General features: G+C 43.6%; 1 protein-coding gene across 3 annotated transcripts in view; it reads right to left on the reverse strand.

The window, feature by feature from the left end:
- Positions 1-15,511, reverse strand: part of MLC1 (modulator of VRAC current 1) — a 117,276-nt gene that overhangs the window by 23,910 nt on the left and 77,855 nt on the right. For all 3 annotated transcript variants that reach the window (XM_082256194.1, XM_082256193.1, XM_082256192.1), the window contains exons 9-10: positions 10,362-10,418; positions 6,769-6,891 (exon numbers count right to left, since the gene is read on the reverse strand). In XM_082256194.1, the coding sequence (XP_082112320.1) occupies positions 6,769-6,891; positions 10,362-10,418 (180 nt within the window). The remainder of the gene's footprint in view (positions 1-6,768; positions 6,892-10,361; positions 10,419-15,511) is intronic.

Here is a 15,511-nt window from a genome sequence, read left to right on the forward strand (position 1 = left end):
CTTCTCATCCTTTAAGCTATTTAATCTATATCATAATGTATCTTACATTGCATTCCTAAACTGCCATTCACAATCTTGCCAAGTTTATCTCATCCAAATTACTTTCAGCTAGTGGGAGGGATTGAAAAAGAATTGACACTGCTATAAGAGAAGCTGCATCAGTTCACGTAGCAGCATGTATTCCACTTTGCTGAGAACTATTTGTCTTAATGACAGATCAATGCAGCTTCCAGTGTTCTGCTGCAGTACCAAATAGTTGTGCAAGTACTGTATGTTATTATTATACAGGATTTATATTGTGCCAACCGTTTGTGCAGAACTTAACAAAATGAAGGCAGACATTGCAGTTACAATACAATTTGGTATAAAAGGAATCAGAGGGCACTGTTCGTTAGAGCTTACAATATGAGAGGGAAGGTCAATTGATACAAAAAGTAAGAGGGTTAAGGCAGTGCTGGAAAATAATGGTGGCCACACAAAATATTGACACTTTGGGCCCAATTTGGACATTTCCACTTAGGGGTGTACTCACTTTTGTTGCCAGCGGTTTAGACATTAATGGCTGTGTGTTGAGTTATTTTGAGGGGACAGTAAATTTACACTGTTATACAAGCTGTACACTCACTACGTTACATTGTAACAAAGTGTCATTTCTCTGTCGCTCATTGACAGACGTAGTCCTCCTTGATTAATATCAACTCGGGTTATACTGCCCTCTACAGGAGTAGGACTAGACAGGAAAGAAAACGTTCTGGCCACACCCTAGGGGCAGTCCCAGAGGGTGTATCCTCTCACTTCCTGCTACAGCAAATCAGTTTTTTTCTGTCTAGGAGGAAGGACCTAGATTCCTTGCTAGGATCTTCGGTCCTGGCAGGATTTTTTTTTAGAAATACTTTTTTAGACAGCTTTTTTCTCCAGTGTTCCTGTGAGATCTTCAAGCAAGCACGCTGAAACTGGGTGATGGGCTGGATGTTGAGATCCAGTGGTCACCCCAGTTCAGCCTACGAGCGCGTGCAGGCCATAGCTCCGCGCTGGGTCGGCCACGACATAGTCCCACTGGACGGGGACTGACCTTGCGAGTTAAACGTCTCGCCTGGACGCCAATGACCAACAGAGTCACGGCGTCCGTATTGGTCGACAGCCCCCCCACCCCGGTGGAGAGGGGTTCTGTCAGGAGTTGGCGCCCGCCTGGTTCCGGTATGGTGAGTAGAATGTTCCCCCTCTCCCCCTGTCGGGTTTGTTGGTGGACGCGGACCCCTCTCTGGGATGGTCGGACACTCGGTTTTCTGGGTCTCCCCTCTATCCTATAACAGGTCCCAGATCCCCCAATTTGAGTGTGATTTTTGTGAATAGAAACCAGGAGGCTTGGTTTGGGAGCTGACGATCTAAATTCACTATATGACTGTAAGGGTGACTGAAGTCAGTGGCAGACTACTAAAAGGCATTACTATTGAGGTATAGAGGTATCCTACCTGTCATAGTGTGTACACAGGCCGATGCCTATGCCTGAGTTACTGCAGCCACAGATCGCCATCCCTCCAGAAAGCCGGTCACTTCCACAGGCCACACAGCTCCCGCAGGCCGAGGACACCTCCCGCAGGCCGAGGCACTTCCGCAGGCCGCACAGGCCGAATGCACACATCCCGCAGGCCGCTGCTAGCTCGCAAGCCGCCGCTATCCTACACAGGCCGCCGCCATTTTCCTGTAGATCGCACGAGGCCGCCATATTGGCGTAGCCTCGTGTCTCCAGCATGGGGGCGGCCATGTTTGAGGTGACCAAACACCTCGTGGAGTAATTGGGAGGCGCCGGAAGGCGTGTAAAGGGGCGAAGCCGCCTCCTTGGCCCAGGGAAAGCAAGCCAAAGACTTCCTGTCTGTAACAGACAGTGCTGGAAGCAGGTTGATAAGAAACTTCTGTGCATCAGGTGAGCCTTGGGGTCTCTCTCTCTCTCTCTTTCTGAGGGGTCCAAGCAGGTAGACTGAGGGGCGCTACTGCGCTGGGGGACTAAGTTAAAAAAAAAAAAATGTTTTTTTCTTACAATTAATTTTTTTGTGTTTGCTGGCAAGTGTCTTGTTACATGAACCCTGCCACACATGTATCCCCACCTGATCCCCTCAGGGTGGCCGCAGGACCCTCCAGTACCCCACTTGTGATGATGCATTATCAGCAGTTTTGGAGTCTTTGGTATCCCGGGTGGAGGTAGCCTGTCAGGGACGGGGGTCAAGAAGAGCGACCCCCGCCTACCCCTATGTCATCTGATACTTCAGATACGGATTCTGAGCTTGTCATTGCCGGGAAACCTTAAATCTTGAGGTTACACCGGCAGAGGTAGCTGAGACTGATATTCCTTTTTTGGTACTAGCAAGCCTACCAAAATGGTGAAGGATTTCCCTTGCCCAAATGGGGTCTTCCGTAAACGAGCCCCTGCTATTTCCAAACGCATTGCTAGGCACTATCATTTTGAGGAATCCCTCATTACAAAGATGGACGGTACCACCAATAGTGGACTCACCGATTTCCAGACTAAATAAAGGCACTGTTATCTCGTTGGATTGACAGAATGGGCCCCACCCATCTCTAGGGTGGGGGAACGTCTTCACCGGTTTCCGGATCCAGGGCTTTCCAGAATACAAGATCGAGTTTCGATCACTTCCACCGGTGCGATTCTTCCCTTCCAATATTCGACATCCCCGGGTCGCTTAAAGAGCTTTGCGGGGGACAGCTTGATACAACAAGCAGTGGTAGTTCCCATTCCTTGGAGGAGTTCTAGTCGAACCTGTTCACAATGCCCAGGAAAAAGGGCTAGGTGCGTCCAATTCTGGTCTTGGAAGAGATGGAGTCCATCCATACAGTGATGGCCTCCCTGCATCAGGGGGATTTCCTGGCGTCCATAGACATTTAGGATTCCTATCTTCATATCCCCATCTTCTCAGGACATCAGCGTTTTTCTTTGCTTTTCCCAAAGATCATCCCTGGTTCCCACCAGGAGACTGAACTATCTAGGCCTAATTTTGGATACATCCTTGGCAAGAGTGTTTCTCCAGGTGGAGAAACTCTAGAAGATTCAGTCAATGATTCGGATGTTGCTGTCCGTCAACTGGCTGGGAATGATGGTCGCCTCCTTAGAGGCAGTACCGTTTGCCCAGTCTCATACCCGAATTCTCCAAAGAGGAGATTCTTCTCATATGGAATCGGAATCCCGATTCCCTGGACAATCGGATCCGATTGAGCGAGCAGACCAGGGAGGCTCTGGTCTGGTGGCTTCGGTCTCCGATGCTCAGCCAGGGGAAGTCATTTCTTCTGATAAATTCCAGGTTACCGATAAAGGTGTTGGAACTGAGAACGATCAGACTTTGTCTGATTTACTGGACCGAGCAGCTCCAGGGCAGTCCGGTTCAGATCCAATCGGACTATGCCACGGTCATGACTTATGTCAATCACCAAGGGGCACCAATAGTGCCCTGGCGGCCATAGAAGTGGCCAACATTCTTTATTGGGGGAACAGTTGTTCCAGTTCTCTCCGCGATATTTATCACGGGGGTGGGCAGGCAGATTATTTCAGCCGTCAGATTCTGGATCAAGAGGAATAGTCTCTTCATCCAGAGGTATTTCCCCAGCTGTCCCTTCATTGGGGCACCCCGGAGATGGATCTGTTGGCAGGTTGGCTCAACAGGGCTCGCGCCCACGATCCTCTAGCGGACGCAGCAGACGCGCTGAGCACCCCGTAGGGGAAGTATCAGCTACTGTATGTCTTCCCCCCTCTCAAGTTACTGCTGAGATTTCTCCGCAGGATAGAGGTGGAGGGAACTCCAGTTATCCTGGTAATTCCGGGCTGGCCTTGTCAAGCCGGGTACGCCGACTTGGGCAGGCTAGTCGCAGACGCTCCTTGGAGACTTCTTCTCAGGGAGGATCTGCGGTCTCAAGGACCGATCTTCCATCGTGCTTTACAGTCGCTGGTTTTAACGGCCTGGCCATTGAGACCCAGGTACTGAAGGACAGGGGATTGTCAGCTTCAGTTATTCCTACTCTAATTAAAGAGGAAAGCGACTTCTAGCAAAGTCTATTATCGCACATGGAAGACTTATATTGCGTGGTCTGAATAGTTGGGATTTCCCCCACGTACCTATTTGGTGACCCGAATTTTGGCTTTTCTGCAAAAGGGGGTTGAGCAGAAACTATCCTTGAGCACTATCAAGGGTCAGGTTTTCAGCGTTAGCAATCTTCTTTCAGAAGCCGCTGGCTACTCATTCCTTGGTGCGGAATTTCATCCAGGGGGTGCGGCACTTGGCTCCGCCAGTGCGCGCGCCCTTATCGCCCGGGGATCTTAATTTGGTTTTGTCGGTTCTGCAGAAACCTCCCTTTTAAAACATCAGGGAGATTCCCTTGCTTACATTATCCCAGAAGGTGGCCTTCTTGGTGGCTATCACTTCTGCACGCAGGGTGTCAGAACTGGCTGCATTATCATGCCATTCCCCATATCTAGTGGTTCATAGGGATAAGGTAGTTCTTCATCCGAATCCATCCTTCCTTCCTAAGGTGGTTTCAGACTTTCATCTGAATGAAGATATTGTGCTACCATCCTTGTGTCCCAAGCCCAATCATCCTCAGGAATATGCGTTGCATTCCTTGGATGTGGTTCGGGGCAATCAGGGTATACCTGAAGACTACGGAATCTTTCCGTAAAACGGATTCACTTTTTGTGATCACGGATGGCCCCAGAAAGGGGTTGCCTGCATCTGCCGCGACTATCTCCAAATGGATCAGACAGACGGTGGTACAGGCTTATTCGATTAGGGGTCGGAATCCTCCGTTCCCTGTTAAGGCGCAATCCACTCGAGCGCTCAGTACTTCCTGGGCCTACCGCCATCAGGCGTCAGTGGTCAAGGTGTGCAAGGCGGCTACCTGGTCGTCGGTTCATACCTTTACAAGATTTTATAAAGTTGATGTGATGGCATCGGCGGATGCCTCATTTGGCCGCAAGGTTTTGCAGGCCGCAGTTTGAGGAGACCGGTGGTCTACCTCGAGGGTTTTTTTCAGTTGGAATTTCAGTTGAGTCTCATCGTGTGATTGATGAGCCTTTAAAACTTCTAGTTGGCACCGGTTGGGCCTTCTAGGTTGGATTTTGATTTCCATTTTCCCACCCCTCATTTGTGGCACTGCTTTGGGACGTCCCGAGTTGATATTAATCAAGGAGGACTACGTCTGTCAATGAGCGACAGAGAAAAATGGATTTTTGTAAAATCTTACCGTAAAATCCTTTTCTCTTAAGCTCATTGACAGACGTAGTACCCACCCCTCTGTTTTTGAGTTGGGTTGGGTTAAATTCTCTAAACACTGCTTTGTGACATAACTGATTTACTGTAGCAGGAAGTGAGAGGATATACCCTCTGGGACTGCCCCTAGGGTGTGGCCAGAACGTTTTATTTCCTGTCTAGTCCTACTCCTGTAGAGGGCAGTATAACCCGAGTTGATATTAATCAAGGAGGACTACGTCTGTCAATGAGCTTAAGAGAAAAGGATTTTACGGTAAAATTTTACAAAAATCCATTTTTCTTCAGTGTTGTCACATGAAAAGATATAATAAAATATGTACAAAAATGTGAGGGGTGTACTCACTTTTGTAATGGTGTTTTTTTTTTTTTCCTATTCAAATGGACCTCCAGGCAGGGTAAAAAATACATGAAGGAACTGCAATACACATAATCTGGAACTGTTGCCCTCAGTATTTCAATTCTGCTACAGCATACCCTCACTTTTCTGGGATGAATGATGCCCAGCGGTAACACTATGAATGAATGGGTGGCATGACCCCTCACCGCTTAAGGGTGTGTCAACAAGGAGCCCTTCAATCGTAATGTATTGAAGCAGCGAGCAATGCTGATAGCTTGGCGTTTGTACAAGCTCCACATGTATTATTAATACTGTTATTGTCTAAAACAGACATAAAAACATGAAAAATAGTACACCTTCTGCTTACTACACTGAAATGTGATATTATATCAAAATATCTTAAAATCCATGTCAACTGCCAAGGTGGTTAAATGTAGCCTTGTAGAATTAGGTGAAGACACATCTAAGTAAACTGTATTCCTGCACTATCCTTTCAATGTTCAGAAATCCTCTGGGCTTTCTGCAAATGACACATGAAGAATAACACTGAGGGCTCTTTCACACAGTCCGGTCTGTCGGCAGACTCCATTTTTCTCAGCAGGGGATGGATCCGCCGATCCCCCGCTGAGCAGGAGGATGACAGCTGTTCTCCGTGCTGTGTGCGGAGACACAGCTGTCAGTTCCCCATACATCTCTATGGGGGAATCGTATGGGAACGGACCGTCTGTCTGTTCTCATCCGATCCGATCCACTGGACGGATGGAAAATAGCGTTTCCATCTGTCCAGATTTGACGGATCAGATCAGATCGGATGTCAGTGGACATGTCTCCGCTGACATCCAAAGCCCCATAGAGATGCATTGGGTGACCATTCAGATCCGCCAGAAAAACTGACAGGCGGATCTGAACGGTCCGCCTGTGTGAAAGGGGCCTTACACTAACCACAACCATTACAGTCTGACTCTACAATGTCAATACATTCTCCTTTAGATCTGCTTACAACTATGTAGTGCAAGGGCCTATTTAAACAAGCCAATAAATTTAAATCCAATAAGGCATCATTGTTGGTAAAGCTAAGAAAACTGTAAAAGTCACAGGCAAATCACTCCAAATGAAAGACTATATTAATTATTTTCCTCCCCAAGGGTGAAAGCTTACCGTTATATCAGGTGGGTAGGTTTTAAAAATGACGATTGTCTGTATGACATAGATAGACAAGTATGATGAAGTTGTAAATATTATTGGAGCTGTAATACTACTGGTAGCAATCAGAACTTCAACCTAGGATTAAAATGTAAGAGTTATGCAGAGCCTCTAAAAAAAAAAAAAAAGGGACGGCCAAAAACAGAACAAATTAATTTTGAAATTACTGTATATTATTGTTACAATGAGGCAAAGAATTTGCTGTATTTTAATTGGTACTACAGCCAGAACATTTTTTACCTTAATGCATTCCCTGCATTAGGGTAAACATTTTCACAGTAGTTATATGTCCTCCTCACCTCCCCTTATATTTACCTGAGTCCTATCTCAATCCAGTGCTGTGCCCATCTGCAGCAGCGCTTTTCTGAGTTCCTCTCCTCACAGCACACAGAGGCAGGAGCCATTAGCTTCTGCTGCTGTCAATCAAATCCTGTGAGGAGGGAGCAGGAGGCAGGACCAAGCCATTAATGTTTAAACCGCTGGCCACAAACGTGAGTACACCCCTAAATGAAAATGTCCAAATTGGGCCAATAAGCTATTTTCCTTCTCCGGTGTCATGTGACTCTTTCGTGTAACAAGGTCTCAGGTGTGAATGGGGAGCAGGTGTGTTAAATTTGGTGTCGCTCGCACTCTCTCATACTGGTCACTGGAAGTTCAACATGGCACCTCATGGCAAAGAATTCTCTGAGGCTCTGAAAAAAAGAATTGTTGCTCTCCATAAAGATGGCCTAGGCTATAAGAAGATTGCAAAGACCCTGAAACTGAGCTGCAGCATGGTGGCCAAGACCATACAGCGGTTTAACAGGACAGGTTCCACTCAGAACAGGCCTCGCCATGGTCGACCAAGGTGTTGAGCGCACGTGCTCAGAGTCATATCCAGAGGTTGCCTTTGGGAAATAGATGTATGAGTGCTGCCAGCATTGCTGCAGAGGTTGAAGGGGTGGGGGGTAAGCCTGTCAGTGCTCAGACCATATGCCACACACTGCATCAAATTGGTCTGCTTGGCTGTCGTCCCAGAAGGAAGCCTCTTCTAAAGATGATGCACAAGAAAGCCCGCAAACAGTTTTCTGAAGACAAGTAGACTAAGGACATGGATTACCGGAACCAGTCCTGTGGTCTGATGAGACCAAGATGAATTTATTTGGTTCAGATGGTGTCAAGCGTGTGTGGCCTCAACCAAGTGAGAGAGTACAAAGATAAGTGTGTCTTGCCTACAGTCAAACATGGTGGTGGGAGTGTCATGGTCTGGGACTGCATGAGTGCTGTCGGCACTGGGGAGCTACAGTTCATTGAGGGAACCATGAATGCCAACATGTACTGTGACATACTGAAGCAGAGCATGATCCCCTCCCTTCGGAGACTGGGTCGCAGGGCAATATTCCAACATAATAACGACCCCAAACACACCTCAAGGACGACCACTGCCTTGCTAAAGAAGCTGAGGGTAAAGGTAAAGGACTGGCCAAGCATGTCTCCAGACCTAAACCCTATTGAGCATCTGTAGGGCATCCTCAAATGGAAGGCGGAGGAGCGCAAGGTCTCTAACATCCACCAGCTCTGTGATGTTGTCATGGAGAAGTGGAAGAGGACTCCAGTGGCAACCTGTGAAGCTCTGGTGAACTCCATGTCCAGAGGATTAAGGCAGCAATAGAAATTAATGGCAGCCACACAAAATATTAACACTTTGGGCCCAATTTGGACATTTTCACTTAGGGGTGTATTCAATTTTGTTGCCAGTGGTTTAGACATTAATGCCTGTGTGTTGGGTTATTTTGAGGGGACAGCAAATTTACACTGTTATACAAGCTGTACGTTCACTACTTTACATTGTAGCAAAGTGTAATTTATTCAGTGTTGTCATATGAAAAGATATAATAAAATATTTACACAAATGTAAGAGATGTACTCACTTTTGTGAGATACTGTATATAAATACACCCACACACTTTACAACTGCTTTAAGCTGCACAGATATATATTGTTCTCAAGTTAGAATTGCTTTTAAGGAATGATAAAAAAAAGTTCTCTGTGCAGCTTCATAGAAGAAAAAAAAATTATTGTTTGGTCCAGACGATATTGATTTGTTTGTTCACTAAAATAGAGCTTCAGGCAATCAGCTAAAAATACCCAGCTGAGCTGAAATACATATCTAGAACTGTGCAAAATGTCTTGTGTAGTTGAAAGAATGTGACCATGCAATAATGATGTAAAGCAAGAATGTGTTAAACAAAATATTGTCAAATTTTTTTATTAAACAATAAACTTCCTAGTTCAGTATAGAAAAAAAATACAAATAAAACCAATATTTGCTAGACATTTAGCGTATCATTTTTTGTTTCCTTAGATAAGGTTTAATATTTTTGTAATATTTTTTTTTAGTATTCAAGTAGAACTATGGTTCTTTAATGGTTCTATATTTCAGTAAGGATGATTTACTAAAGGAGGTAACAAATGTTAATAAAAATGTTGTGATTCACTTTAATTATACAATCGTGTAAAAAGTAAATCCCTGTTTACAGAATAAATTGTGTAATGATTTGTTTCAATTAACCACTTACCGACTGCTCACAGTAATCCTACTGTGGCAGTGCGGCTCCCCTGGGTCCAGCGACCTAGACACAGCGGGAGTCGGGCCAGGGGAGGAGAGGCGGCGATTGCCGCCTCTCTTCCCCGATCTTCGGGGAAAGTGTGGGAAGACCCGCCTGTTTATGTAAACAAAGCAGGCGGATCTTCTCAGTGACAGACAGGAACGCTGAACCTGCGATCTCTGTCTGTGTCATAGAACCCCCCCCCCCGCCCCCAAGGGTCAGGATCACCCATAGGGTTAACCCCTTCCCTGCCAGTGTCATTATTACGGTAACAGTGCATATTTTTAGCACTGATTACTGTAGTAATGTCACTGGTCCCCCGGAAAGTGTCAAAAATGTCAGTTAGGAGTCCGATCTGTCCGCTGCAATCTCGCAGTCCCGCAAAAATCACAGATCGCCTCCATTACTAGTAAAAAAAAAAAAACAATAAAAATGACATAAATCTTTCCCTTTGTCAGTAAACGCGATAACTTTTGCGCAAACCAATCAAAATACGCTTATTTCGATTTTTTTTTTTACCAAAAATATGTAGCAGAAAATAAATTGGCCTAAAATGTTAGAAAATTTTGATTTTTTTTTTTTTATGTTATATAGCAGAATGTGAAAAATATATATATATTTTTTTCAAAATTGTTGCTCTTTTTTTGTTTATAGCTGAAAAAATTAAAAATCGCACAGGTGATCAAATACCACAAAAAGAAAGCTCTATTTGTGGGGAAAAAAGGACGTCCATTTTATTTGGGTACAGTGTTGCACGACCGCGCAAATCTTCCGGTCTTAAAGTGGTTAAGAAAACAGCCTCAAATTATTTAGTAAATCAGCCTTAAAGTGATTGTAAATCCATATATATTTTTGGTATAAACCACACACAGTTATCAGAATACATTACTTTTTATTATGGTAAGCCTTAGTTAACAGATTCTATTTTGATAACATTTGGTGTTTAAAATGTAGCCTTACCAAACACTGGCTTGGGAATTCCGCTGCAACATAGCTGGCAATGGCACATGGGAAACACTGGAAAAAAATGCATCCTTTTATGTTAGTTTCATACAAAAACTTAATAAAGTAATATCATTAAAAACACTGACTTAACTGAAGAATAACATAAGATATGACCTAATATACCAAGGCCCACCTTGTGAGTGTAGACTGATCCTGTGAAGATCATAAGTAGAAAAGTACTGTATATATCCATATGTATGATATGAACCAAGTTTAACCACTTTACCACTAGAGGATTTTGCTGTCTTACGTCTGGGCCACTTTTTGCGATTCGGCACTGTGCGAATTTAACTGACAATTGCACGGTCGTGCGACGCTGTACCCAAACAAAATTTACGTCCTTTTTTTCCCACAAACAGAGCTTTCTTTTGGTGGTATTTGATCACCTGTGCAATTTTTACTTTTTGCGCTATAAACAAAAAAAGAGCGTTTATTTTGAAAAAATAACAATATTTTTCACATTTTTTTATATGAAATTCCCCCCAAAAAAAATGTAAAAATCAAATTTTTTAAAAAATTTTTGGCGAATTTGTTTTATGCTACCTATGTTTGGTAAAAAAAAATAAAAAATAGGCGTATTTTGATTGGTTTGCGCAAAAGTTATTGCGTTTACTAACTAAGGGAAAGATTTCTGTCATTTTTGGTGTTGTTCTTTTTAACGCGTAATTGCGGCGATCTGCGATTTTTTTTTTTGCGGGACTGCGACATTGCGGCGGACAGATCGGACCCTTGACTGACATTTTTGACACTTTTGGGGTTACCAGTGACATTACTGCAGTAATCAGTGCTATATATATATGCACTGTTACTGTAAAAATGACACTGGCAGGGAAGGGGTTAATTTTATTGGAGAGGGAGGGGTTAATGTATGCCTGGTGCTTACTAACGTGTGGGGGGGGGTGACTGTGTGACACAAGGACAGATCGAGGGTTCAACTATGCTGAACCCTGCAATCTGACCCTGCCTGTCACTTCAGAGATCCGCCCACTTGTGTTTACACAGGCGGGCGGATCTCCACACTCGATTCCCCGACGATCGGGGAAGAGCAGCGGCCATCGCCGCTGCTCCTCCCCTGGCCCGACTCCCGCTGTGACTGAATACAGGGGAGTGTCTGACGACGTAGGTCTACGTCGTCAGACGATAACGAACCACTTTGCCGCAGTAGGCTCAACGTGAGCAGACGGCAAGTGGTTAAAGTGTAAGGCAATCTATACATTATGCTTTTTTTTTGTTCAACCAGTGGGTAAATAAAATATGCTTTATCAGCAATACATTTTTTACCCTTTCATTTTTTCGCTGCCACAAACTTATGTCACATGTCAGCAGCAGCGGGGGTTGCATGTACATACTAGTTTGATTCATATGGATGCATGCATGTAAATCTGACTGTCATCTGTCAAGTTAAAGGGTCTGGGTGGCGTTACAGCCACCCAATCCCTCCCACAGAACCCTCGGTAGTGCACTCCCTCTCCAGTGTATGAACATCCTGCCATGTCACTGGGTGGAGATGAGAAAGACCAGTAAACATCCATTCCCAGTCTCCTCTAGCTAGAATGAACATAGAGGTGACGTGCATTATGTCACTTCCAAGTTTGGCTATCCCTTTAGCTGTTTACTAGCTTCAGTGGACAGCAAGTGAGACTTCAAGGGTCGAATAGACCCCTGATTTCTCATGAAAAATTACCTGTTCAAAGAAAATGCTATAATTTTCTCCTATGTAATAGACATACATACGAATCCGCAGCCTGTTCCCGCATCGCACACGCACCCCCGGCAGTTCACACTGCCATATGCGATACGCTGGGGTGTCAATGTAATCTTAACGACACCCCCAGTTTGATCGCATATCGCAGTGCGATCTTGCAGTTCGCACAGGATCGGATCGCACAAGTGTGAACCGCTGTGCGATCCGATCCTGATGCGGCTGCCAAAAGGGTCCTGTGTGAGTTTGCTGCGGGTGCGGGTGCGAATTTAGCCATACAAAGTGTATGGCTAAACTCGCACCGCACAGGCGATCGCATGTAATGAAGGAGCAGTGCGCTCCGACATTACATGCGAACCCCGCACTCGCATAAGTGTGAACCGGGGCTTAAGTGAAAAAAGAAACTGTAAAAAACTTAATGTCAGAACTATTGGGGGCTAAAAAGGAATCATAAAAGGCCCATACATATTATTTTATACATATTGATATATTGGGCAGCCTAGTAGCCATTTTGTCATGAGGTGAATGTAAGTTCATTGTCCTTGGGTAAGATTTCTTACAGACAATTTTAAAGTCTCAGCAAATACTTTTTCTAGTCATAAATTAAAGGGGCCCTAACATCACACCAAGATAAGGTCTAGCCATGGTGGTGCCAAGCTGGGTTCCAAAGAGAGTGATGTCAGTCTTATCTGAGTTTTCACAATGAACAAAAGATCAGTATATTTTTTTTTTAGGGCTCATTTAAAAATATTCTTGAGGAAACATTATTATTATTTGTAATAATTGTATTAGCAACAATATTATTATGTCATTATATTATGTGAAGCATATACATAGGCCTACTTTGAATACCTTCTAGGAATGTTTATGTATACCATTGTTTGTTTTTTGTTTTTTTTTTGTGTAAAGAGCTAAGTACTAATTCCACTTAAATTGCTTCACTTATAAAGGAATGTTTATATAACTTGTTTTACAATCTTATCTAGGTTATATAAATCCTACAAGCTAGACATTATTCTTCACAGGATAGTGAAATTAGTGACATGAAGGTGTAACCCCATGAGATTTACGTTTCCTTCTAAGGCTTAGGTCAGAAGGTTATATTTGAGAAAATAATTGAATTAAAATCAATCTCCCAAACTTTTATACAGGCCAACAGTGCTCCCTATTGATATGGCAGAGTTATAGCCATTTCGAGAATAAGCCCCATTTACATGATTTTTCACATGGAAAACAAAATCCACGCCTACTTTGCCATAATGTAAAAGGTTCATGTAAGTTAGAGACGGGGGAGAATTGAACAGACCATGAAGGGAGTAAGGTGCTCTGATGAGGTTCTGTGGCTGTTGGGAGACATTTAAAGCTGAGGCTGCCCAAACGTGACATCTCAGACAAGACAAATCTATGGTCTTTGGTAAAGTATACATTTCTATTTTTCCTACAGGCAATTAATTTGCCATATACATCTGACTGAACCATTCTTACACTTATACTTATAGCATTAAGATTTGAATTTAGATCATTCTAACTTCAATATGATTGGTCTAATTTTGTTTATCTTGGGAACTTTAGGCTGATTTTAGCCATAGTAAATGGGGCAGTTATGATGTATTCTAAAAAATAGATTAACTTAATAGAGGTTTATTTTAACAAAAACTATCTTGACTTTTAGCAAGTCTTTGTGCATGGTGTAACATTTTTTGTCCATGCATTTTTTTAAACATTGAGTTGTGAACATCTGTTGGCTGAGAGAAGTCACATGCCAAATCTGTTTTTTTTCCATATTTTGTGAGCTCATGGAAAGCTATTAATCACATTCCAGAAGTTATGGGTTTTGGTTACCTTGATATGCTGTAATAATATCCTTTAATTGCATTTCTCACATTACCTGTGTGATACATGTTATTGAATATGGTTCCACATTTTGTATTTATCACCAGTTATATTTTTGACATTTGTCTGCACTGATTTTATTTAACCACTTAAGCCCCGGAAGATTTTACCCCCATTCCGACCAGGGGGTATTTTGTGATTCGGCACTGCGTGACTTTAACGGACAATTGCGCGGTCGTGCGACGCTGTACCTAAACGAATTTGGCGTCCTTTTTTTCCCACAAACAGAGTTTTCTTTTGGTGGTATTTGATCACCTGTGCGATTTTTTGATCACGCGCTATAAACAAAAAAAGAGCGTCAATTTTGCAAAAATAACAATATTTTTCACATTTTTTTATATGAAATTCCCCCCAAAAAAATGTAAAAATCAAAATTTTTTAACATTTTCGGCCAATTTGTTTTATGCTACCTATGTTTGGTAAAAAAAATCGCAAAAAGCATATTTTGATTGGTTTGCGCAAAAGTTATCGCGTTTACTAACAAAGGGAAAGATTTTTGTCATTTTTGTTGTTTTTTTTTTTAACGCGTAATGGCGGCGATCTGCGATTTTTTTTGTGGTACTGCGACATTGCGGCGGACAGATCGGACCCTTGACTGACATTTTTGACACTTTTGGGGTTACCAGTGACATTTCTACAGTAATTAGTGCTATATATATGCACTGTTACTGTAAAAATACACTGGTAGTGAAGGGGTTAACTTTATTTGGGAGGGAGGGGCTGTGTGTGTCCCTAGGGGCGTGCTTTCTACTGTGATTGGCTGTGGCTTCAGCTGTAAGGACACTGATCAACGGATCTACATAGTAGATCCATGTGATCAGTGTCTTTGCAGCGAGGAGAATGACAGGCAGCTTGTTTACACAAGCTGCCTGACATTCTCCCTCTCCCCCGCCGATCGCAGAGTGGCCGGCGGACATCGGGTCCGCTGGTCACACGCGCGGGGGGGTCCGTGACCACGCGGGAGCGGGAGCGCGCCTCCGGGGGCGCGCGCTCGCTCCCTAGACCCTCACAAGCAAGCAACGTAGCCCTACGTTAGTTTGCCTGTGAGGGGCTGACCGCCGACGTAGATAGTCGTGCGGCGGTCGGCAAGTGGTTAATAAATATATATATCTATACAGTATATATATATATATATATATATAGAGATATAGATATAGATATATATATATACAGTATATATATATATATTATTATTATTATATATATATATATATTTTTTTTTTTGCACACGTACTATTCCCAAGGTTTCAGGTGGCTAAAAAACACAAAAGGTTGACGTATATTATCCTCTGCTTCAATGCCTCCAAAACTGCCTGAATCCTCCTCCTCCTCCTCCCTCTCCCCTTGTGTGTTCTGTGGCGTTGCAAGAATGGTGTCTGCATAAAGCAGGCCTTGAGAGGAAAGGAAGTCCTCCTCTTCCTCCTGCTGCTCTGCCTTGAATGCCCTGTCCATAATATCAAGCTGAGTATGCTCCAGCTGGACCACAAGAGGGATAGTGTCACTGATATAT

This window comes from Pelophylax lessonae (genome assembly GCF_965119305.1).
Source record: "Pelophylax lessonae genome assembly, chromosome: 4".
NCBI classification, from domain to species: Eukaryota; Metazoa; Chordata; class Amphibia; order Anura; family Ranidae; genus Pelophylax; species Pelophylax lessonae.